The sequence below is a fragment of the Chaetodon auriga genome, chromosome 6 (genome assembly GCF_051107435.1).
Source record: "Chaetodon auriga isolate fChaAug3 chromosome 6, fChaAug3.hap1, whole genome shotgun sequence".
NCBI lineage: Eukaryota > Metazoa > Chordata > Actinopteri > Chaetodontiformes > Chaetodontidae > Chaetodon > Chaetodon auriga.
Genome location: NC_135079.1, coordinates 10,807,160 through 10,833,119, shown reverse-complemented (window position 1 = coordinate 10,833,119; position 25,960 = coordinate 10,807,160). Strand labels below are relative to the sequence as shown.

Sequence of the window (25,960 nt, the reverse complement as noted above, 5' to 3'; positions counted from 1 at the left end):
ATTCAACTTCAACGAACCATCCTTTAGTGGTGCACATTCCTGTGAAAAAGCCCCATGAACCTGGGACTCCTGGGGCCCTGGGTTGCTTTGACTGTCTGTTGTCAATAGAGCAAGGATACACAATGAACCCTAGCTGATGGTGGTTTCACAATGGGAAATGCTCTCTGAGGAACCATGTCCCAAAGAGAACCTGGATTTGTGCCCACAAAAATGAACTATTTGCAGCCTAATTCTGTGAATAGTTTTTTCTAGGAAGTGTTACAGAAAAACATTTTTTTGTTTTTGTTGAGTGAGCTTCGGATGCAAGAGATTTGTGATTTCATTACAATTTCTTGTGAAAGTCTACTACCGTTTACTATTTAGTAATGCGGACGTTGCAAATAAGCCAAATGTGCACATCCACACTGTGAGGACAGATTCTACTTGTTCTCGCTGAAAAGGAAAACTTCTCAACTCCTGCATGTTCTTGAGAGGCATGTAATGTGTTAACCAGTTTTATGACTACTACAACAAATAAACAAGAGCAGATGACTGTCAGTGCGCTATCGCAGGTTTGCTTTAATCGATCTGTAAATAGGTTAATGTATCCAGCAGGCCTTACTGCACAGTCGGAAATCAATACACATTCTTCCTTATGATAAGACCTATTACGAAAACAAAGTCCCAATACAGCCTATTTTAGTTGTTTTTTTATATATATATATGGACAAAAATATTAGCACAAACAAACAGGCAGATAAATTTAGAAAGCACAAAACAAACCGCGTTGCCCTGTCAAGGGAATATGACAGCTGTCAGAGTGCCCGCTCAAGGACTTCGCGGGTGTTTCAGCGCTGTGGTCTGTGATTGGTCATCTCATCAACTGTTTCACCTGCGGTTGGTCTCTGCGCTTTGCGATGTCGATTGTGATTGGACAAGCCGGTGTACTCTGCGCTCGCCTCCCAATACACACCAACCAAGTGGGTGAAACATCAAGAACTCCCCGTGGCTCACCACGAAGCTATTTAACTAGCTTAAGGCTGTGTTTAATTAGAACATTTACTAACGGGGTACAGCTAAGGCAGAAGGGGAATTTTGTGTTTTAATGTCAGTTTAGCGACGTCACCTGTAAAGACAAACGTGACTTGCGGTGATAGTAGATACAGTCCGTTAACCCGAAGACAGCATGTAAAGAGGCACCATTAACGGAAAATAAACAGTGTTTAGCGTCAACAGCAGAGTAGTTCTCCTGTAGCTGTTGAACTTTGTCTCATTGACAGCGACCTTAGCCCCACTTGACGAAGCCGCGGACGGTCACCGGTATGTTTCCTCTGGACTCTCCGTGGAACATCTCGTTTGCAGGCTGCGGCTTCCTCGGCATTTACCACATCGGTGTTGCCAGCTGTCTGTTGGAACAAGCTCCGTTCCTGGTGCTGAACGCCCGGCACATATACGGGGCGTCCGCCGGAGCCCTATCCGCCACTGCACTGGTCACTGGGGTCTGTCTTGGTACGTATCTCTTCTGTATTTATCTTTAAATGGACGTAAGGTGCCAGAGTCAGTGACTAAGTTTAAGGTCTTGTTCTGTAAACAGACATCTCCGTGTAATCACCGGTGGTGAAAGAAGTACTCAGATTACACTATAAACATAATCTGTTACAAGTAAAAGTCCCGCAGTCAAATTTTAACTACTAAAATTACACAAGATTTACCATCAGGTGTACAGTATTGGTAGATTGTGCAGGATCAGTGTAGCTACAATAGGAATGGATTACTTTTGTAAGCAAGTGGTGGAAGAAGTACTCAGATCTTTTACTTCAGCAAAAGTAAATTAGCAATACTACAGTGTATAAATCATCTTATAATTATAAGAGTTTTTCTTAGGCAAAAGCACAGAAGTATGATATTACAGTATCGTACACATTAATGTGTAAGCCTCACTTCCTTACCATCATTGATTAGTGGATTATTTTTTGTTAGTTAATAATTGAACCGAGCACGTGCTTCACTGCGACATATACCACACGTGCTGCTCATAGCTGCAGCTGTCAGATGAAAGTACTTGAGTAAAAGAACAATAATAAAGTGCATTAAAAGTAGGAACTGCTCTATTAAAGTCCCTGAAAAGTAAGTACATAAACCACTCTTAAAGGATCAATATGGCATCCTAATCAGAGCCATTTAAAAATGAATATGCAACACCAACTAAGCCCTTTCCAGTTCAGTGGTGGTCTTTAAAGTGATAATCATCTTCTTCTCTGATTGTTTTAAGAGAAACATAACATCCTCTTGACTGCTCTATGACAGCATCACTGTTGGCTCCTCTGTAATTCTTCCTTTACCAAATATGGTTGAGTAGAATATTTAATAAAGATTTTATTATGCACCCAAATTACAGTTTCTCTGGACGAGCACAGTTCCATCTTCTCTGTATCGCTTCGCTTACAGTAACAGTGTCTTAATGTCTTCACAGGAGAGGCAGGTGCGAGCATCATCGATGTGGCCAAGGAAGCGAGGAAGCGGTTCCTCGGACCCATGCATCCTTCCTTTAACCTGGTGAAGATTGTGCGTCACATGCTGAGCCGCACCCTGCCAGCCGATTGCCACCATCAGGCCAACGGGCGGTTAGGAATCTCTCTGACTCGAGTCACAGATGGAGAAAATGTCGTGGTGTCACACTTCAACAACAAGGAGGAGCTGGTGCAGGTGTGCATTGAGTCTGAGTGTATTTTTCCTCAAAATTTTGGAGTAGATTTAGGTGATATTAATGAAATCGGATGTCAGGATACAGTTGATTTAATACCTCAGTGCTGAGGATGTGACATAGAAGAACATTTCTGGACAAATGATCATCAGTAATGTGGATATGATTGTTGATTTCAGCTTCTCAAGTGTGAGGCTTTGCTGTTTTTCTCTATTTGATATCCTTATGTATTGTTTATCTTTACATGTTGGACTATTAGAAGAACCAAAGAAAACATCTGAAGACATCATGTTTTTTTTTCTGAAAATTACGACTAATTCATTTCACTATTTTCTGACATTTTATAGAATCAAACAGTAAATCAAGAGTAATCTGCAGATTAATTGATGATGATGATGATGATAAGAAGTGGCTGTTTATTTGACTGAGCTACAATAATGTCATAATTTAACTGTAATGTGTCCTCTCTGAGCATTTAACATGTCATGACATTGCAATAACTAATACATATATATCACTCATCCATCCATAACATTTACAATACACATTTACAATTTTAGTTGTGTCAAAGTTAAAACCGTGTTTCTTACATGATCTCTTTTGTTAACCAGGCATGTGTCTGCAGTGCCTTCATCCCGGTGTATTGTGGCATTATTCCTCCCACACTGCAAGGAGTGGTGAGTACATTCACTGCACTGTCCTCATGTTGCCAACGTCTGACCCACGCAAAGGAAAAACCCAAATGCAATTTTCATGGATTTTAAATTCAAAGCTGCGTGCTAGGTGTTGCTGTGTAATGACCCGTTTACTTTGCTGCTGCTTTGCTTGAACCGTTTACTGTATTTCTTCTTATTGTGCTTTGTTGTTACATTTGGCACTTTTTCAGTAGCTGCCCTCCCTTCCTGAAGAATGTGTTTGCTCTGAATGGCACGTGTGTGGAAACAATGATTTTTTTTTTCTTGCTGGACATGTTCTAGCACAAAGGTTCCCTGGGAAACAATATTGAGCAATCCCAGTGCTCCCACCCTCCCTCTTTGGCCTCTGTGGTGGCTTTTAAGAGCTTACATGTGCTTGTGTCTACAGGCCATGTGACCAAAGTTTGAGAGTGGCAGAGCCAGATGTGACCATGTTGGCAGAGGCTTTGAGTTTGTTCTGTCCTCTCATACCCTCAGTGGCTCAAATTCAAGGATCTGATGTCACTCTGCTGTCATTTGTTGACGCGAGTTTAAAAGTTCACCAGCTTCGATAAAAACAAACGTGAATCAATACACAGGATGTGATGTGACGATTATCATATCCCGCCTGATGATTGCTCTCTGGACAAACCCTTTCAGTGCTCTCAAAGGGTTTACAGTCCATGTTTTGAAAGAATTCTGCTTGTTCTGATGTTAATATTTATCTTTCATCATCCAGCGGTATGTAGACGGAGGAATCTCAGACAATCTGCCTCAGTATGAGCTGAAAAACACCATCACCGTGTCCCCGTTCTCTGGAGAGAGCGACATCTGTCCCCGAGACACCTCGACCAACATACACGAGCTGCGATTCACCAACACAAGCATCCAGTTCACTCTCACCAACCTCTACAGAGTCTCCAGAGCCCTTTTCCCTCCAGACCCAATGGTAGGTCATTTGATTACAACCTTCTTGGTCCATACACACACACACATGTGTACAGATAAATTGTTGGCTCGGATGAACTGGAGTGAACTCGACAGACTCATGAGAGATGAATATGTGTTTGTTTTGAGTGCAGGTTATGAAGGCCATGTGTAAGCAGGGATATAAAGACGCTCTGCACTTCTTGAAGAAGAATGGTAAGAAACAGTGATTGACTTTGTTTTGGAACCTTCTGCAAATCACGTCATGCTTCAGTTTAAAGAAGGGCTCAGAGCTTTAATTAGCGAGACTGATGTTTTGATAAAGCATATCAGTGTGTCCTCAGTGTGTTTATTTCATTTTATTTGTTTTTGATTTTTTGACAATTTTTTCAACACAGAATCAACATGATGCAACCCTGATTTCAAAAAAGTTCAAACACTGTGTAACATATTTGCTGACAACAATTTTACAAAGTATTCCTGAGCCCATGTAGGAACATCCTTTATACAATCATGTGTTCACAAAGTGGTGAACCTCGCTCCATCCTGGCTTGTGAACGACTGAGTCTTTCCAGGATGCCCCTTTCATACCCAATCATGATCCTATCACCTGTCACCAATGAACCTGTTTACTTGTGGAATGTTCCAAACAGGTGTTTTTGGAGCATTTCACATCTTTCCCAGTCTTTTGTTGCTCCTGTCCCAACTTGTCTAAAATGTGTTGCTGCATCAAATTCAGAATAAGCAAATATTTACAAATATCAATGAAGCTGATGGGGTCAAACATTAAATATATTGTCTTTGTGCTGTTTTCAATTGAGTAAAAGTGAAAAAGGATTAGTATTTGGGGGCTGCTTTACAAAATCAATATGTACAATTATGTTAAAAAGATTTAACTAAGAAAAAAATAACGCTTTCACATTTTCTTCTGTGTTCAGGATTGCTCAATTTCAACGGACCTCTCAAAGACAGACCCCTGTTCGCTAATGCTGAAGAAAATGAGGATTATGACGATGATGAGGAGGACAATAAAAGCGATGTAGAGGAAGAAAAAACCCACGAGGGGGAGGGATCAGTGACGGTTCAATGCAGCTCTTCAAGCGAGGACCATTTCATTGAACACCTTCCACCCAAACTGCACAAAGGTAACATATCACAGAACAAATGAGAGGAGGTGCAAGAAGAAGGAATAGCTGTGGCTTCATAGCTGTGAAAACCACGTATCTCTAAAACATCACATTTCACGAGCTTCTAAAAACAGCCACGGCCTCAGCTTTGTAACCTTTGATGGGTATTAATCAGAAGAAGTAGGAGAAGTTGGTAAACACATAAATCCTCACCAGACACTTGATGAAGCCTTTTTTTAGACTTAGACTTTAATTTGAGGTTAATTCTATGACTAGTTTTAGGGAAGCGTTGTGATCCTCTTTGCCTCCGTCTGCAGCTCTCATTGAGGCCTGCATGGAAAGGAGGAGCCTGGTGCAGTCGCTGAGCAACATGCTTCCTGTCAGGATGGTCTCAGCCATGATGCTCCCCTACACTCTCCCCCTGGAGTCTGCCATGTCAGTGACTCTCAGGTACTGCAGGTCTTCATTACATCTGGTCCCATTCCATCCTTGTCTTATTCACTACAGTACAGAACCACCTCTGTTTTTTTACTTAGATCCTATATTTGCAGTTATGTACAGCAAAAAACAGCTATTTTGAGTTGGAGTTTGGAGTTTTTAGAATGTTTTTATTGATTAGTGGCCGAGAATAGTGGACGAACCTTCTGTGCTGATCGACTAACAGCTGTTTATCCCGTGTGTAGACTTCTGGAGTGGCTGCCAGATGTGCAAGAAGACGTGGGCTGGATTCGAGAGCAGATATTAAAAATCCTACAGCGTGTTCTTCGCCAGACCTCCAAAAGTATTTCCCGGAATATATCTGCAAGGTAGGCGCACTTCCACGTACAATTTACAGTTTCAGTTAGACATTTCTGCCACATATTTACACCGACTGTAGTTATACTTGTCTTTTTAAAGCAACTTTTAACATCCATCATCATCAAGCTGCAAGCTGCTGCGTAGTATGTGAACATGACTTATTTTGGCCACTTGGAGGCAGCAGAAAAACAACATTGACATTTTTAGCTGCTAAATGATCCATTAAGTTACCGTCAGACTGGGTCCGTCTGAGCAGGTAGAGCACAATGTGTTTTTAAGAGATTTTTCTCTGAAAAGCTGAGCAGTCCAGCCAAAAACAGCACTATGAGCACTGTTAGGCCGAACCAAAACAGCAAAGTTGTTGGCCAGAATGCCAAACAATGAGCTGTCTCGACAAGCTTTTTGTCTGTACAAGCGACTCCTTTCACATTGTCATTTGATGCATTGTTATAAAAATATTGATTAGAGCCACTTTAGTCACTTATTGAAACAGTTACAGCTGGCTCATCTTTCACACTCGTGCATGCTCATAATTGTTACTCCAGGATTTCTTGTCAGCTGGAGCTGCACCACTACCAGTCTCTCCCATCCCAGTTCAGCTCCACCAGCCTGTTTCCCACCTGGGTGAATGGGAGCAGTTCTTCAGTCTTAGATGTCTTCACACGTCTCGACCAGTACAAGAGGCAGCTGCTGTCCGGCGTGCTGTGCATCAACATGGACCTGCAAGGCTCCTTCAAAACTAAACCTGTGTCACCAGATGAGAGCCCTCCATCCGTGCTCTCCCCAGAAGGCCTCATAATGCACAGTATTCCACCTCCTGCTGACTCAGGAGAAACCATCAGCAGCTCCTGAGAGCCTCTGCCAGGTTTCTACCACAGATGCTGCAGCACTGAGGTTACTGAGGTTACTTACATATTCTAGATCCAGGAACATTTGAAAAGAATTTAAATCCAATTTTAATATCTGTTTACATTTTTACATTCAGATATTTTTAAGCTGCCAGGAGGACATTTGTCATATCAGCCCCTTTGCATAGGGGTAGGAAATAGGACTAAGATACCATATTTACAGTTGAGTGTGTATGAAGTGTTTCTTGACTAATTCCTGAGTAAGTCTTTCATGACAGTATAACCAGGCAAGCCCATAGACACAGTGTGTCTGTAGGTCTACAGAAGTGCATTTAAACTTAGCACATGTGCTCAAACAGTCATGTACAAACTTGAATTACAGGACATTACAAACAAAAATGCGCACTTGAAGTAGCATGGTTAAAATAGGCGAGTGTTTATGTTTTTAGTGGAATGTAGTCAGACCAGTAGTTAAGCACAGTGTTGCTGCTGCATCCAGTTACAAGCTCCAAGTTACTTCTGGTGGAAGAGACTGACTGGACGAAGGAAAACATGGGATGCACCAGTCTGTTTGTTACAGGCAGTTACTCCATTTATTTGACGCAAGTGTCAATGCAGTATTATGAAAAAAAAAAGGTGTCTTTACGTTTCTAAGTTTGTTTGAATGTCGATGTCTCATGTCTTTAAAATTATTTATATGAAAAAACAAAAAAACAACCAAACCACTTTGCTCTGCTTTTCCAATCATAGACACCGGTTTCTATCATCTTGATTAAGTTATGTATAAGTTACAACTCTTTTAGTTCCACATTGTATTGAATTGCTGCTTAAAAGTCTTTGAAAAATGATTTTGATGTTAGTAAATCAAAAATGTGATTTTGTTTATATTCATCAAAGAATCAGTTTGAATTGCACTTTGTCATTTGATGTCGCTGTTTAAGTTTCTAGGTATTAACCTACCTGTTCAAACACTTCTCTCATACTGTGTGAAATAAGAAAGGGTGTGATCGAGCCCCAAGTTGTGCCTTAAAGTCCAATGAAGCAATTGCTAAGTGAATTTAACATATTGTCAAAATGTTGTAGGGAGTACTATTTATGTGATCCTTAAATAAACTGGTATTGTTCGACATTAACTGGTACTTATGAGTGTTTTCGCACAACAGTGATCCTCACATTACCCAGAAAAGGTGTGACTCACAGAGAAAAGTGCGCACAGAGCAGGGAACAGTACACATCCATAACAGTAACCAAACAGTGGACCAGGGACCTGAAAGGACTCTTGGGACGCTTCCAGATTATCCCAGCAAAAGGCAAATAATCACAGTCGATGCCGGACTTGTTTGTGTAAAGCACAGAAATAATGAAGCTCTCTTATGGACTGCAGGATACAGTTGGACAGTAACTAAAGGGGTAACATAAACAGTGTCAAACATGGAAAATGGTAAGCCAGGTTTGGGACAAAAAAAAAAAAAGCATTAATTGACTTCATTTTGCTTTTATATGCCTCTGAAATTAATTTTATATGTGATTTATAAGATATTCCTCAGAAAAACAAGAAGCTGTGATGATAAAATCCAAATGTTCTGTAATAAACACTGATAAATTACTTCAGTTTTGTGAAAATAGTAATAGGTGTTGAGAAGATGTGTGTGGTTTCATCACATTCAACACTTGATATTTGGAATTTCAAAGCAATTCATAACCCTTCATGATGTGGAGGCAGACCAGTAGGCTTTAATCATCTGTGTATTTTAAGATAAAATACAAACGAAAAAACAGGCCTCTAGGATGAACTAGATATTAAGTTGGGAAGTCATAAGATACTAAATCTATAAACAAACACTGTGAGTAATTTTCCTGTTCTAAGAAGCTCCACTTTGTTTTTATTCGTCCCCCCTTGAAATGTGCGTCATGTTATGTGTTTTCCGTGAATCAACCAAATCCATTAACTTAACTTAATAACTGAAAACGAACCAGATGGTAACAAACGCTGTCATTATAACAAAGAGGATTTAAAGGGGGCCAGACAGTTTACCGTACTGTCGACACTAGAGGCGCACACCGGGAATCCCCTCAGCGTTGCGCTCATCCCGCTTACAAATCATAACAACTGCTGGCACGCAGTCTTGTGATGTGTTGCGAAAGCTGTTGAAGCGGTTGTCCTCACTAAACTCAGAGAATCCTGGTTTCAAACAAGTTCGTTAGAAAGCCAAAATATTTGTCGACCTGGGTTTTGAAATGATGTTTACGTACAATATGGCCCATTAATGTTGCGTAGATACGTGACACTTCAGGTAATGTCGGAAAAATGGGGACTGTAGCTCAACTGCTGTTTTATTTATAGGTCTATGCTTTGTCCACTTCTGAAGTTTTGGATTGGAAGCATGGAATCTGTGTTCGGTAGAGCCATCTAATGTAAAACAAATGTTATGTTGGCTTTTATGTATACATTTCTTAATGCTGTAATTTCACGCTTTTATTTCCCACAAATTGTGTGACTCTCCCAGCAAGCTGCCTGATTCTCACTCAGGCACATTAAGTCCATGATGAATTGGTATCAGTGGAGATTTTAATTTAAATCATAAATGATGAAAAGTAATTTTACCATAATTTGTATGTGTTATCAAGTCTGTCTTCAAAATAATCAACAAGTCAGTCAATCAATCTCATCTTTACTTGTCCCCCAAATGACAACTGGTTGTGCCGCAGTTGTGCAGGTTTATTGTTCTTATATACCAGCCAGGAAAGTTTTAATCATTATCTTGTAAATTATATCCTAGTTGACGAGAGAGTGGCACTTGTTATATCTTGAAAAGGAAATAAAACGTCAATGCAGTGTTACGAACAAACTACGCGGAACGTCCCACTGACTAGGTATTTCCGAGTAGCACGTGAAGGCAGCATAGTACTGCCACTCAGTCAGAAGTTCGAGCTGAAGTTCATCGTATCGTTTCCAGTGTGTTTCCACCAGGGGGCACAGCCCGGGGAAGGCTCAATCCAAACCATCCACTCCGCTTTCCCTCGTACCATGAGCTGAATCTGTCCGGGACAGACCAGGGAAGATGGCGGCCACTGACCATTCCCGGTCCGAAGCTGCCAAACAGCGACGGCAGGATCAGCTGCAGCGATGGCTGGGCTCGGAGACGGATCGGACGGGATCGGAGGCCCGGGAAACCTCGAGCGGTTCCGGGACGCGGCGGGCGAAAGTCCGATTCGCCCAAGGAGCTGTGTTTATGGCCGCCTGCTCCGCCGGAGACCGGGAGGAGGTGGCAGCGCTGCTCCGGCAGGGAGCTGACATCAACCACGCCAACATAGACGGACTGACAGCGCTTCACCAGGTAGGAAAGTTAACATTAGTCTCTAACTATCAATAACTGTGTTAAATAATGTATTCATGAGTCAACTTGCTGCTAACTGTCGCTTAACTATCGTTAGCGGCTCAACGTTTACCCGCTGACGATCCTCAGCAAAGAAGCATTAACGTTAACTCATCTGATCGTAACTGAAGTGCTGGTAACGTTAATCTTTTCAACGTGGCGGCTACGGAAACGTTAGCTTAAACTGAAGCCATCACTTTGTGATCCCGGCAGGAGCGTTTCTGGCCTTTGTAGACAGGCAGTGAGTTTCTGAGTGTGTTGGTAGGCTGGGCCATGTTGTCTGTAAGTCACAGGCGTCTCTCTGCAGTGTGAGGATGTGAGCAGTCAAACCCGGCCACCGCAGAGGCTGTGGGATCATTTTTAGACATTAACACGCACTGACTGGGAGGCTTGTGTCAGACAGTCCCTGGTGGAGTCTCGGTAGACTTCTGGGTCATTGAATTCAGGGAGAGTTTTCATCATCTGATCAACAGGTCTCCAGTATTTTTTAAGGAGGCCTGTTGCTGTTGAGACCGTCACTTTCAACAGGGCATCTGTGGCAGGGTCAGAAGAGGAGGGTTTGACCTTCAGCGTTTCCTCACTTTGAGGATTGTTGCATGTCCCACACTGGCTGAACCTCCTCTGAGCATGTTCCAGCCTTGATGCAGCTCAGCCTTTAAGGGCCCTCCCTCCAGTCATAACACAGAGGAGCCGTCTGGACAACATCACTGTCACACGAGCCCTTGGTGATGCAGCATTTCCTCTGCTTTTATGATGCCGCGTGTCATAAACACGTTGGCGTCTCATCTATACGGTGAACTCTCAGTCCCGTGGATTGAACTTGGATATCCAATCGTGCCGGTCGACATAAAAGATGTGGTGCTTTTTAATTTTCCTGCCTGCTGGAGCTGAATTGTAGCTCAGCTGGCGTGTGTTCGACCAGTGAGGTCATGCTTCCAGATGATTGGTGTTTTCCCCCAAAAGCAAGTGTGTGTTTGATCGAGTTGCCTTCCCGCGACCGGCTCAGATGAGCCGCTGAGCATGCTCCTGCTTGGATGCTGGGTGAATGTGCCCTCCCTCAGCCCATCCACGTGTGGGACCATCACCCAGTGTGGTCCCTCCATCTCTCTCTCCCCTGTTGCTCATCGGTCGCCTGGCTACCAGAATTAAATATAGGCCCACACTCCAAACTTTCCATCCTCTCCATCCAAAGGCTCTCTGTCTTCTCCCCTATGCTTTCTCTCTCCTTTGTCCCCCTCCTCCTCCCCCCTCATCTCCCTGTCTCTCTTTCTCTTTCTCCTTCCCTTTGCCAATTCCCCATGGTGGGGACTTTAGGGATTTCGGATGAAGAAATGGAAAACATTCCTCAAACAGCACAGGCTGCTGTTGTCAAAGGCGATTTCCACAATGAGTCACTTGATGACCCAGTGGAGGGGTCTGCTGGGAGGCTGGGTGCCCCCTCATAGCACACAGGGTGTAAGAAGTGCCCTGTGTTCATTCATTCAGCTGGAGCGCCCACTTGTTCAGAGGGCTCCCCGCCCGCTGCGAGCGAACGCTGCCTTTGATTTGCAAGGTGCCGCGCCTGCTTTGAGCTACGAGCCTCATCTCAGGGTTTTAAAATGACCACATTCGTTGCTTTTTCTTTTTTCCACCCTACTACCAGACTAATTATCTTATGACTGAGGGTGGAGACTCGTAGCAGCTTTGTGATTAGTTGATTTAGCCCAAAAGAAAAGCCTCTTACAGTAGGTGGCTTAAGATGGCCTGATGGACGAGGTTCTGCGCGGCTACAGACACTCGCTGCTCTGGGATTTTACCGAGGATCTGCCGTGATAATGAATGACTGGCAGTCACATTATGGAGTGCATAATGTCATCTCATCAGCTGTTAATCCAACATATAAGCCTGATTACAAAGAAGTTGGGGTACTTTAAATGTCACTAAAACAGAAAGTCATGATTAGCTAATCCTTTTTGACATATACTCAATTGGAAACAGTGCAAAGACAGTATTTTTAATGTTTTGCCTCGTCATTCAAACAAGTTGGGACAGGAGCAACAGAAGGCTGGGAAAGTAGTGGAATGCTCCAAAAACACCTGTTTGGAACATTCCACAGGTAAACAGGTTAATTGGGAACAGGTGATAGTATCATGATTGGGTATGAAAGGGGCATCCTGGAAAGGCATTCAACGCACAATTAAGGTATTAAGGAATTTTACCATCTATTTTCCATAATATCAAAAGATGCAGGGAACCCAGGCATCTCTTTCCATGCAAGGGGCCAAAAACCAACAGGTGCTCTTCACCTTTGATCCCTCAGGCGGACTGCATTAATAACTGACGTGACTGTATCAGGAACTTACTGCACGAGCTCAGGAACACTTTGGAAAATGGTCATCAGTAAACACAGTTCGTCACTGCGTCGTTAAATGCAAATTAAGACTCTGCAATGCAAAGAGAAAGCTTTACATCAACAATATCCAGAAATGCCACCGACGTTTTTGGAAATCATGGAGTGTCCGACGGGCTCAGGAGGAGAAGGACCATCCAGATTATGAGCAGTGCAAAGTTCAAAGCCCGGCATCTGTGATGGTGTGAGGTAGATAGCTGCTGTGAAAGCAGCATCCATACAGGTTTGGAGCAACATAAGCTGCCACCCAGACACCTATTTTTGAGAACATTTCTTGAAACATGTCTCTGTGGGGCTCCCTGTTAGCTCACCTGGTCGAGCATTTACTGTGTATTACAGATGAGGCCTTACTGCGATGGCCTGGGTTCAGCTCCAGTCTGGGCCTTTTGCTCCATGAGTTTAATAATCAGAGCTTTTTGCTGTGTAAAAAAAAAAACTGGGGCATGCACAGCTCTTACCCTCTGACGTTTGTTTCTCATAAATGCTAGCAGAAATTAAAGAAACATATCATAACATCATACCATGAGGCCCCCATGGGATTCGTCTTGGGACTTGTGCCGGATCACACTGGGATCTTAGCTCGAACCTCGCCTCAGGAGGAGCAGCTAAATAGATTTGCTGTTTCGCTCATGCCACAAAGTGACTGTTTTGGAAAGTACTTGAGGGCTTTTAGCAGCCCACTTAACAGAGCGTCATTGCAATAAGTAGACACAGTAGTCTTTGTTTTAGCCCCAGTGCTTTAGTTGAATTTAATAGATTCTGGAAGCGACTGCAGTTTTTCTTTTCACAACAAACCAAAATGGAACGGGTCAAAGACCTTCTCCTCTGTACCCAAACTGGACTGAGTGCCGTCTGGTTTCGGTTTTTCAGCATGCGTAGCAGGGATTCTTATGATAAACAGTCGACACTTGCGTAGCAGTCGATCATGTGGCTGTGTGTCCTCTGGCAGGCCTGCATTGATGAAAATGCTGAGATGGTGCAGTTTCTGGTGGAGAGCGGGAGTGACGTCAACAGAGGGGACAACGAGGGCTGGACTCCTCTGCACGCTGCAGCCTCCTGTGGCTTCATTCAGATCGCTAAGTGAGTGTTGACCTCCACCACGCTGTAACATCACTGCCGTTACAGTTTAAATAGACCTGAGTAGTCTGGACCCATAATGAATCAGTTTAGAGGCAGACATTGTAATAAACAAAATGTCAGGTAATACACATTAAACTAACATCTGGTTTTTGTTTGTGAAGATACCTGATAGAGCACGGCGCTCACGTCGGGGCGGTGAACAGTGAAGGAGAGCTTCCTCTGGACGTGGCCACGGAGGACGCCATGGAGAGACTTCTCAAAGGGGAAATCAAAAAACAAGGTGAGGAATGACCAAAGCTAATTGAACATGCCACCCTGGACTCTAGGACAATGCTCCAAAAACACCTGTTTGGAACATTCCACAGGTAAACAGGTTCATTGGTAACATGTGATAGTATCATGATTAGGTATGAAAGGGTTTGCAATGATTGCATTCTGTTTTTATTTATGTTTTACAGCACGTTCCAACTTTTTGGGAATCAGGATTGTAAAGCCCTAAAATGTCCTTTGCATTTTTGCCCTGTTTTAACATGTGGTCACATTCAAAGCACATGACTCGCTCAGAGTAGACAAAAATAGGCAAAGAAATGAGGTCAGAGTCACCGTGCACCAAATGTTCTGTGACCTTCATAGCGCTGAAGTGCACTGAGGCCTCAGGCTTGTATCTTCATCACTGTTAAATCCGCACATTGTTGGGATCCATCATGCAGCCGAAACCACAGATAATGAATACAAGATAACTGAATGAGAAGCTGATTATTTCATCTTTTGTCTGCAGCTTAGTTTTTCTGTTCTCAAAAATGTGATTTGAGACTGTGTCTCCGATTGTAACTGTCTGTCGACGTGTGCGTCACAGCAATAGACGTGGACAAGGCCAGAAAGGAGGAGGAGAGGATCATGCTCCAGGACGCCATGGCCGTGCTGGCGGGAGGCGGCACTCTCACACCTCACCCCAACACCAAGGCAACTGCTCTGCATGTTGCCGCTGCCAAAGGCTACATCGAAGTCCTGAAGTGAGCATCAGTTCGCACACACGAGAGCAGTGACAGCTTGTTAGCATTAGCATCTTGATCTGTAATCACATCCTGCCAAATTTTTTTTTTCTGTAATTCATAGCCTTGTCCTCTCCTCCCCTCTTCCTCATATTCTCCCCCTCTTCCTTTCCTCGTTAAGGGTGCTGTTGCAGTGCGGGGTGGATGTGGACAGCAGGGACACCGACGGGTGGACGCCCCTGCATGCGGCAGCACACTGGGGGCAGGAGGAGGTGTGCACCCTGCTCGCTGACAACATGTGCGATATGGGTGCCGTCAACAACGTGGTGAGCATGAGACAAGCAGCCTTTTTGCTTGGCATAATGTCTTGTGATTTAAGCCTCCACCATGAGTAATGACACACTGAATGCCTTGTAGGGTCAAACACCTTTAGATGTCGCAGATGAGAACCTCGCTGACACTCTGGAGGAGCTGCAGAAGAAGCAGAACGCCGTGAGTCTGCCTTCGCACGGGCTGCACGAGTATCTCGCTCAGTTAGCGAGACCTGATGTGATTGATAGCGTCACAGCGGCGAGTGTTCTCTGTGTTTATGTGTGTTTATATTCCTCTTCAGTTACGCAGCGAGAAAGAGAAACAGACTCCTGTTATTGAGACTAGCCCGCCAATCTCCATGGTACCAGTTCGCACACGCAGGTCAGTGCCAGTGTGTTGGTGTGCGCGCGTGCGTGTGTGTGTGTTTGTGTGTGTGTGCGCACACATGCTACGCTGTTCCTCAGCTGAATCCCAGTAATCCCAGTTCCAGTAGTTTGCATGCAGGTATGATGTTAACAGTCCCAGCATTCCTTTGAACGATGCTACTTCTGTCCACTGACCTCACACTGGACCGATGGAGCAGTCAGCGACAGTCTGTGTCCCAGGTTCATAGTGAATATTAAATGTTCAGTGTTGGAGAATTGAAAACATTTAGTGTACCTTAAAACGCCAACAGGCAAACTTAAATTCAGCGTGGTCTTAATCTCTATAGAGAGGCATCTGCATATGAAAACACAATATGTATCTGTAAGCGTTCTTGTTTCTGATTGCATTCAGTCAGTAGTCCAAGTAGTATTGACCAATCACATTTGAGCGGGCTTTAGTTGCACGCAGGTAAACAGTTCGTGTGCAGAGCAAAAGAGATGAGGCACATTGGCCAAAAGGTAATCTCAGAACCCACGTCTGACGTCAGTTTAGCTTTTTATTAGCCTTTATTTTTGTTTATCTGCAGTCACATATCTGATATGTGTTCTGTCATCTGGACTTAGTTTCAAGTTGATAATTGGCCAGTACACGATAACCAGAGGCGAAAGAGGAAGTCTTGACCCAGATATCCACTGGGTACGCCGGAAGCCCCGAAACATTTCCCCCAGAGGCTAAATCATTGCCAGATGATGACCGATGGGTCCTGACATTGGCGAGGTTTTAAAGGAGAAAAATAAAGATGATAATAATAACTGGCTTACTAAAGTATCTCTGTCATCACAGAGGAGACCGCTAAAAGGAAAGAAATTAAATAAAACAAATAAAATGCTTAATAATCTGATGGGGTTTGTAATATAGATAGGATCCTCCCTCACAGTACATGTAATTTTATATAAATATCCGTCATCAGTCAGTGAAAGTCCATTGAAAAACTGTGCATCATTAAAATAAGACATTAATATCTGTTTATGTCTTTAAGCACAATATCATTAGTTCATATACTTTGTAGTATACAGTATGTGGTTGGGACACACATTGTCTTGTCATTTGTGTGGAGTTGTTGCTGTTTTATCCCTGTGGCTTTGTGTGAAGTTTGCATTATTATATAATGAGGAAAGATTCTAAAAAAGTGGGAGAAAAGTGATTAAACAAAAAGCTGGAGGTCGAAGTGACAGACAGCAATGCTACACATGGCATCACACAAAGTGACCCACTGTGCCACCCACCGACGTGTTGCATGCTCGCTCTAATTGGCTGCACGTGGAATGATGGCCCTCACTGATCAGCTCCCTGCATGCCACCTGTTGTTCCACCCCACCTTGGCCCCGCCCCTGCAGGACTTCTATCTCTCGTATGAGCAGCAAGGAGAAAATCTGCCTCCACGAGCGGGAGAAGCACCCGCCCCCCGCCCTGCCGAGCAGCCCGGCCGAGGATGAGGAGGAGGAAGGCCAGACGGGACAGAACCAGTCTCAGAGCCAGGGGAAGGCCTCCAGCAGCTCCAGCTCGGAGGAGGAGAGCGAATCGGAGAGCGACGCAGAGTCGGGTAAGAGAAGCTGCTCCTGAGAGAGAAGTTTATCAGATGGGTGTTATGAGTATTTTATGGTTTTGATAGTGATTTAATAATGTCCGACCTTTGCACATTTGCAGAGAAAGCGAAAAACCGAGAGATCATAAACAACTTGAACAACAAACGCAACGCCACCAGCCTGCTTCCTACCTCCATGTCAACGAGTACTGCTGCCAGCCAAGTGAAAAAGGTAAAACATGAAGAGATGTGATGTCAGGTGTCAGCAGTACTGAACAGGTACAGATGATGGCTTTTACTGGTTCTGTAGCAGGACCCAAGCAAGCCCCCGACCACCGAGGCCCCGGGCTCCTGGAGAACGTCTCTGAGGAAGGCAGGCAGCTCGGTGACACTGGGCTCGGCTGGATTGTCCGACTCCAGCCAGGACCCCAGCAGACCTCCAGAGACCGTCCTGGGCATGACCCGCTCTGCCTCCAGCCCCCGTCTCAGCTCCGAGGCTGACACCAAGGTGCACACCACAGACGCTCATATGACTCACACACCCATGAAACCAGCTTTAGAAATCTACTGCGACTCCAAATAAAGGCTCCTTTTACATCTTCCATTCGCTGAGCACAAACTGATGTCATCCTCAGGAGCCGAGGCTCGCCCGGGTGCCGCCCACCCCGACACGGAGGCTCTTCAGTATTCCAGACAGCAGCCCTGACAACTCCAACAGGTGGGTCTGCGCTCTCATGTGCTTCTGCGCTTATGAAACCAGAATCTGTTTTTCGGAGTCACCGCATATGTGCCCTTGTCACCCTGTCTCCCCCTCAGTTGGCTCAGCCGTAGCTCCTCTTACACCCGGCGCCTTCACAGTCAGTCAGGGAATGATTTCACTAGTTCCACCCCCTCTTTGCTTCACAGGTCAGTCACGCTGCTCTCACCCTGTCTCGTATTCGTCTGCCCTCTTGTTTGCGTGTGATTGTTTTTGCCATGTCACAGCTTATTGCCCTCAGCAGTGAATGCTAATTCTTGTGTGTGGCTGTGAAAGATGCTTTTGTGTTTCCAACGGGCTTTTTCTTTCTAGCTCATCTTATGGAAAGAGACTGGATGACCCCACGGTGACCTCAGGTAGCACAGGAACAAGCTCCACTGGACTCAGCCGCCTCAATAGTGTCTTGGGCCAGAGGTACTTCATTTTTATACTCGCTTTCCAGTTTGTTTTCCTCATGTATATGAAAGGTGTGATGGTCACACGCTTGTCTTTCTCCTCAAGACTTCCTCAGGAACAGACAGAAAAGAAGGATCAGTCTGGCGTCACCACCTCCAACTCTCGAGGCTCGACCACAGGCGAGCAGGAGACCAAGCAGAGGCGCAAGTGAGTCGAAGCCTTTGTCTGTGTGCGTGTGTGTGGAAGGCAAAGGGCTGATGTTTGTGAACTGTGGGCCTGACAATGCTGCATTGAATCTAAAAGTGTGTGACTCGTGTAGGTCGTATCTGACACCAGTGCGGGATGAGGAGGCAGAGGCACAGAGGAAGGCTCGCTCCCGACACGCCCGCCAGTCCCGCCGCTCCACTCAGGTACGAACATCACCCGCTCACGCGTTCGCCGCAGACTCCAGGTGATGAATCCCAGAATCACACTGTGTGTCAGCGTGACACATACGTTATCTCTTTTTCACATCAAGGGGGTGACGCTAACAGATCTGCAGGAGGCAGAGAAGACGATGAAGACGGACAACAAAGGGAGAGAAAAGAAGGAGGAGGAAGAGAAGGAGAAAGAGAAGGAAGCAAAAGCGAAGAGGGGAGAGGAAGGGGTGAGTGCCATACATCACAGTTGGAGGGCCTCCACTTATATAATGTCATGTGAAGTCACTTAGCGGGGGGTGCTGTGTTTACAGGAAGTGAGCTGGAGGTCTCGTATTGCCAGTCTGCAGAAGTCTGACCTGCTGGGCCTCACACAGCCCACTGGCACTCCGCGGCCTCAGACGTCTGACCGGAGAGGTAACGCATCACCACTCCCCCTAACAAAACCTGGAGTTTGACGATGTGGCGTTTGTTGAAACACTTGATTTGCTCTTAAACAACTGCTATCTGGCTTTGCTCCAGACGTTGAGGCCAGCACAGGGGAGAGTGAGGCAGCGCGATGGGAGAGGGAGCGCAAGGAGAGGAGGCAAGCTCGGGCCAGAAGGAAGGCACAGAAGACTGGCGAGGTAAGTGCGGCCAACGTCTTTTTATCTGGATGGATGGCAAACCACGGCAGAAAACTCAGCCGCAGCAAATTTAAAAACAACCAGCTATGCTGTAACTTAACTTGAGCGTTTTGCTGTCTGTGTCATCTGCAGAGTGATGACAACGAACCGAGTGGAGAGGAAGAGTTCTCAGGCAGTGGGCTGGATCCACAGGTGTGTGTGTGTGTGTGTGTGTGTGTGTGTGTGTGTGTGTGTGTGTGTGTGTGTGTGTCTGCCTGCCTGCCTGCCTGCCTGCCTGCCTGCATGTGATCTCAGTGAACTGTAACCTAAGACCTCGGCCATAACTTGTTTGCTTGTCTTCTCTGTTTACAGACTGTCCGACACTTGAGTTCCAGGTATGAATTGAGCCTTTGACCTGTTTGATTTGGCCTCTTTCTTCATTCAGTCAGCACAGACTCTGTGATAGCAGTATCTCTGACCTCTGCTCGTCTACTCAGGTCGGACATCTCCTGTAACGACTGTACGCCGGGAGGAGGCTCCGATGCCAAGGATTTTAAGAAGGTCAGCAGACAGAACAGATACTGAGGTCAAACAATTTGTCTTTATTTATCCCAGTTATTCACCGCTGCGTGTGTGTGTGTGTGTGTGTGTGTGTGTGTGTGTGTGTCAGTTGTTCGAGGAGCTCTCCAGAGAAAACAGTCAGCTCCAGTCTCAGCTGCAGGACACCCAGAGGATTATCAATCAGACCAGGTTGGACTTGGAAAAGGCCACGCAGGTGACAACGCTGACACACAAACCGTTATTGTAAATGTCTCCATGCAAATACAAAGGGAAGCCCCCTAAAGTTTCAGAATATTGACCAGTGTTTACATCTTTGTTTCTTGGACTTCCTGTTTCTGCGTTCAGTTCAGGTGGCCATCACTTGTGTTGCTGTTTACCCTCATGTTTAACTGACATGACTGAGTCAGTCCACTGACTCAGTGACTCGTCTCTACTCGTGCTCCTGTTACGTCACAGTTAAAGACGTCACATAAACATTTCAGGGCTTTTATCACAGAAGGAAAACAAAAAGTAAACACGTTGTACCTCAGCAGGAAACATCATCTGCAGAAATGAATCACAATTCACTGTACGGGGTGTTCAGCATTTTTGTGTTGTCTCGTGGGAATTATTCCTTATTTATACCCTAAATGACTCCATAATATATACATACACATCGGAAAAGATAGTGTACAATCAATGGTCCGTAGCAGAGAGTTAACAACCATAAATCATTGCACAGACAAAAAAGACAAATTTAGACGGCTGCCAGAGGAAAGAATGTCCTGAGATGTGCTCAAATTGTTTTGTATTTTGCCCAAACGTATAATTCACTGTGATGTGTTGCGAACAATGACTTATTTCAGACACAGCTACGTTTTTAGTTTCCTAAAACTCAGTCAGACCACCCAAAGATGATGTCTTCAAACCGGCTGACACGAGACGGATTAAAGTGAGACTTTGTAACTTTGCAAGAAGAAATAGCACTTGTTCAGAAGAAAAGCTGTAATAATAAGAAATAAACAGACCAGGCTCAATGAAAAACGCTCAGAGGGTTTTGCCTCTACTGGTATTCCCAGTTGCTAAAGGTGGCTAATGTTAGCAAGCGTAGATAATGCTGCCTCACCCTTTACCATCATCCTACATGGTGGTGATTGTTGAGCACAAGTTGCAGTCTTGCTTTGATTGAGAATGTGTTTTTGCATTCTAGAGATCATGAGAACTGACAGTTGTGATGTTGTTGTTGTATCCAACAGAGACAGGAGCGCTTCAGTGACTGTTCGGCCTTGCTGGAGCTGGAGAGGAAGGTAATACTTCTCTGCTGATGTTACTTGTTGTTGTTGAAGCTTCAACTGCCTCACGACTGCCACCCCTGCTGTCTGTTGACGCTCTCTCCTCTCCTACCCCCACGTCAACCACTTTCTCACCTGTGTTCACTCACCTTCACTATCTGCATCACTTTCTCCCCTCCCCCCCGTCTCCCTGGCATCAGGACCGGAGGATGTTGGAGCGGCGAATGGCCGAGCTGGAGGAGGAGCTGAAGGTGAGGAGACGGTCTTATCGTGGCCACAGACACTTTGCATGCTTCTGCTTGATTAGCTTGGCTTTAGCTTGTGCAGACCAGCAGTGCTGTGGAGGTACACTGTAGAGTGTTTCTGTACGGCACACCCTCTGTCAGCCTGGTTTCAGGAGGTGTGATCATTTGTTTAATGACGTGATGGATTCACTTGGTCATTTTCCACATGAATGCATGTTTCTGTTTGCCTACATAACAACTACCTCAAACGGGTTCAGTATTTTTACCCCGCTGATCTCTGCACTCTCAGAACTTTGGATGTGAAATGACACAATGACTCATTTATAGATTATCTGACAGTTCCAGTGATACGGAATAAATAGGTAAAGAATGTGACCGTTTATAAAACTCTTGTTTTACACTTCATTTTTTGTGTGAATTAAAGACGTGCAGCGTGTTAGGCAGACTTTATTAACTTCATAAAGCGCCAGGCTAGCTGTTTCCCCCGTTACCAGTCTTAATGCCAAGCTAAGCTAACTGTCTGATGGCTTCATATTTACCGTACATACATAAGTGGTATCAATGTTCTCGTCTAACTCTCAGCAAGAAATCAAATAAACATATTTCCCAAAAAAAATACTCTTAAATCTTTGAATACGATTGTCATTCTAGGAAGGAGAAATAGTATTTGGTTCAATAATTATTTATTTCAAAATATCCTCTTAAATGTGATATAAAAATGTTTCGGTGCTGTCATTTCTATAAAAATGCTCTTCAAACGTGTATGATTCCTAATAATTATTTTTCATAATCTGAGCAGAGCAGGCAGAGCAACACTTTGTGCAGGAAGTCAGTCTATTAGGGACCTTGGGATTCCACTAACATTTTGCATCTAACTATATAATACAGCTACTTTTGCCCTGTGGCAAACCATAAAGTTCAGTTTTGGCCCTTCAAGGGAAAATGTTTGGGCACCCCTGCTATAGTGTATCCCACCAACGACTCAAACATGGTTTGTTTTTATTGCACTATTCCAAGACAATATGCAGTACACTGGTTTATTAAATGAACAGTTACTACATATAAGGAAGTTCAGCTTCTAAAATCCAACTTGTTGCTCTCCCTTGATGAGGCTCTGTAGCAGGAACAAGAGGGGTAACAACTGAAGAATCAGAATCAGAATGAATGATCTGGCATCATTTCATGACCGAAGTTATGAGAGTGTGACAGTAAAAGATCACCGTCCTTTTTTCACTCAATAGTATTTAACAAAACATGAGTTAAAAGTGTAACCATTTAACCTTTTTCTAGTTGTTTAATGGTCCCTCTCAGAGACTTTAACATGAGGATTAGATGTAATTAATAACATTTTTAATTCCTGCCTTACATTTAGGTGTGGCTGTTGCAGGATCCTGCTGTTGTGCATGCTGGCTCACTGTCATGGCTTAGCGCAACATTTAAATTAAACAGCCATCATTGGTGTTATTAGTTGCACCTGTGTTTTTCCTGTGAAAACTCTTGATAATATATCATCTTAACGTCCAATATCTCATAATCCAGTCATGTGAAAACAAGCAATCAAGTCATCGAAAGGAATTCAAAGTCGTTTCATATTTCGTTTTATGTGCCGTTTTTAATGTGAGCTCAATTTTTACCACCAGGTTCTGGTTGACCTGAGAGCAGACAACCAGCGGCTTAAAGATGAAAATGGAGCACTGATCCGTGTCATCAGCAAACTCTCCAAATAGACGGAGAGAAAGAGAGACGAAGAGCAGGGAATCCTCTCCTTCCTTCCCTCCATCCATCCATCCATCCATCCATCCCTGCCTCCTTCCACACATTCCTCCCAGTGCCAAAGAGCAAGCGAGAAAAGGGGGGGGGGGCTGAGAAGCAGCAGAATTTCCTACGTACATGAACACCACAGCTCGACTTGGATTGTGATGCCTCTCTGTGAAGAGCCGGAGTAGCTTTTGTGTGCCTTCACTGCCCGTTTGTCACAGGAAGACCTCTGGCGTGAAGGCCTGCGGCTATGGTCAGAGGCTCCCACAGCAGCTCCATGAGACTTGACAACAGCCAGAATGCCCACGGCTGGTGCAACACACGAAACACAACATCTACTACGACTGTGCGTCAGGGGAACGCCGACATGCACACACATTCCTATGCGTGCATCACATACTTCCTCGATGCACATTCCACGAGCGCACAAGGCAGCTTGGGCCTTAAAGCTCCCACTTAAGTATTTATTTTTTTGTGAACACACTCACGTCACACATTCACTAATTTACCCCACTCACAGTTCAAGTGTTAGGTGTTGTCAAGCAGCAAAGGTTTTGGTGTAGTTCTTAAAAGACCCAGCTCTGTCTTTACATTCAGCAACGTCCTGATGATGGAGGGGAGGGGTCATTGAAGCTCTGTTGGGTTTGTTTTGTTTCCACATGCAAGTGTTTGAACCCACCTACCTCTCCACCTATGCACTTCCCCACATGCATTTTTATTTTTGTGACCACAGACACACTCCGTGCTCTTAAAAAATGACCGCAGAACCAGGTCCGTCGACCACAGCACTTTACTCTCTGCAAAGCAGTCAAAGATCTGCGAGGCTTTGCCCGTCCTCCAGACCAACACACTTATGTCAGAGCAGCACCTTCTCACTGAGCAAGTGGAAGGAGAATTTACCAATAGCTGAAGGTCAAAGGTCATTGCACAATTATAGAAAGTGCTGTTCTGTCCAAGCCTATTATGCTATGAATGGTTTTAATTATTACCATTGGTAAAGATATTATTTTCATAGTTTTTCATTGTCAATTCCTCCCTTGCAAGGGAGCATGATTATGTATATTACCTGTGTATAAATATTAGTCTTGAATAATACCCTTTTGAAGTAAAATTCCATGTAGCCTTTCCTCACATGTTGGTTTTCTAATATATTGAATGGATGTCTTCTGCACCCTAATAATAAAAAAAAGTGTGTTTGTAGCGACTGCCTGGTTATTACAGACACTGAGATCCACCTCAGTTATTTAAATGTTAACGTTACTCTTTGACAAGGACGCATCGAGACATCGTACCCATCCACGGCGGTGAATCTCATTTGGATTCTTAGTAACATGCTGTGACTGGTGGAGTCATCAGATTGCTCACTTTTGAGATTTGTGTTCACCTGGTTGTTTGCTTTTGTGCTGCTTCACCAGCACTATACTTGAATAAAATCTGCATACAGCTCTTTTTTTTCTGGTAGCCAGATGTCCTTCATCACTGGGGAGAAAGAAAGGGGAACAGCTGCAACACTGCAAGGCTCACACACAGCGAGTGTAAAATCTATTTACAGTATGTTTGGACTGTTACATCAATCTACAGCTGCTCCCACATGGACAGTCCGTCATGAGTGGCTTGAATAACTCGATAGAAATGAGTGTCCTTGCATGTGCTGCTTGAGAGCTCAGGGTAAAAGCTGCAAGAGACCCATTGTCTTCTGAGCTCCCGTCAATTTGCATTAAAGTGTAGTGAACACCAGTCATCCATCTGTTTGTATCATCTGAGAGCAGAGAGATGGACCACTGTCCTGCAGGGTAGGAGTGCTGACAACAAGCTGAGCTCCTAATAAGGAAGGGCAGGCTGGCCGAGGCACTCTCTCTGTAAATATCCCTCAGGTCTGAGAAAGACAGAGGAAGGGAGCTGGGGAGGAAGAGGGAAGCGGATGGATTGCAGCCTTATATGGACAAAGCACTGCTTTTCCCAGGGTTTGTGGCTCTGACCCCCGGCATGATGCCAGATGCCACACAAGCAGCTCCTCAGCGCCACCAAGTGGTGCGACTAATGAAGTGCTACAGTTGAATGAGTAATAATGCACCAAAACAAACCTCAGACAATACTAATGATCTGGACTATCTGAAGGTGAATTACCATCCAGGCTGTGTAGGCTGTCAGTGTGGTGGATGCTTTGCGGTCATTTGGTTAATTAGAAATATGTTTGGTAATATGCTCAATAGCACGACAAAAACTGACTTGGTAACACCCTTCAGGTGGCTTTTGCATTTTTTTACCTAATCTTTAGGCTCTGTCATGTGTCCATGTCAAACCTTGATTGTAATATTTCATTTGATATTATGCTACATGATGCATATTCTTTAAAGGGACACTCCAGCAATGTGGCATTTTGTTGCCGTAAGTTTGGGGACTCTCAACACACACATTTAAAGGAGAATCAAAGCTGCAGAGGTGGAGATATCCTGACTTTTAGTCCTTAATATGTGTAGGTGTAAAAAATGCCTGGTCCTACAATTCCCACAATGCAATTAAATAAATTTCTCGCTAAACCTTTGTTACTTGTTAAGTGCCTTCATCTTTCAAGCCTCATGCACATTCTGTCATGTACAGCTGTTTACAGGTTGAGTAGCAGCAACTTCTGTGATGAGAGACTGAGCTGCAGCAGATGAAACCAAACAATCACAAACTGACACACTGCAAACATGGGGCAGGTTCTGAGACTCCAGAGAAGATAGGTTGCAGGAGTGTGTGTGCGCCTAGACATGTATTACTGTCATTGTGGAGACATAAATCTGTTCACAC

At 44.4% G+C, this 25,960-nt stretch overlaps 2 protein-coding genes across 6 annotated transcripts; both read left to right on the top strand.

Annotated features, from left to right (window-relative positions):
• The first annotated feature begins 965 nt into the window (after positions 1–965).
• pnpla2 (patatin-like phospholipase domain containing 2) lies at positions 966–8,188 on the top strand. Its single transcript, XM_076734150.1, has 9 exons — positions 966–1,488; positions 2,453–2,685; positions 3,295–3,360; positions 4,097–4,306; positions 4,440–4,500; positions 5,223–5,429; positions 5,729–5,861; positions 6,095–6,217; positions 6,755–8,188. The coding sequence occupies exons 1-9, from the start codon at positions 1,302–1,304 to the stop codon at positions 7,059–7,061; spliced, it is 1,527 nt and encodes a 508-aa protein (XP_076590265.1). The 5' UTR covers positions 966–1,301; the 3' UTR covers positions 7,062–8,188.
• Positions 8,189–9,962: 1,774 nt separating this feature from the next.
• Positions 9,963–24,367, top strand: LOC143322364 (protein phosphatase 1 regulatory subunit 12A). 5 transcript variants are annotated; one of them, XM_076733507.1, is made up of 25 exons: positions 9,963–10,395; positions 13,773–13,903; positions 14,065–14,183; positions 14,760–14,916; positions 15,077–15,221; positions 15,313–15,387; positions 15,509–15,588; positions 16,971–17,176; positions 17,281–17,390; positions 17,469–17,666; positions 17,794–17,876; positions 17,975–18,064; positions 18,228–18,329; positions 18,417–18,518; positions 18,631–18,721; positions 18,829–18,957; positions 19,042–19,144; positions 19,250–19,353; positions 19,486–19,545; positions 19,705–19,727; positions 19,830–19,893; positions 20,003–20,107; positions 21,129–21,179; positions 21,365–21,415; positions 23,050–24,367. In XM_076733507.1, exons 1-25 carry the CDS (start codon positions 10,120–10,122, stop codon positions 23,134–23,136), a joined length of 2,742 nt encoding a protein of 913 aa, XP_076589622.1. In that variant the 5' UTR covers positions 9,963–10,119; the 3' UTR covers positions 23,137–24,367. The 5 variants fall into 5 exon arrangements, with proteins under 5 accessions (XP_076589622.1, XP_076589624.1, XP_076589623.1 ...); XM_076733509.1 differs by having other exon boundaries at positions 9,968–10,395; positions 16,995–17,176; XM_076733508.1 differs by having other exon boundaries at positions 10,022–10,395; positions 17,472–17,666.
• The last annotated feature ends 1,593 nt before the right edge of the window (positions 24,368–25,960 follow it).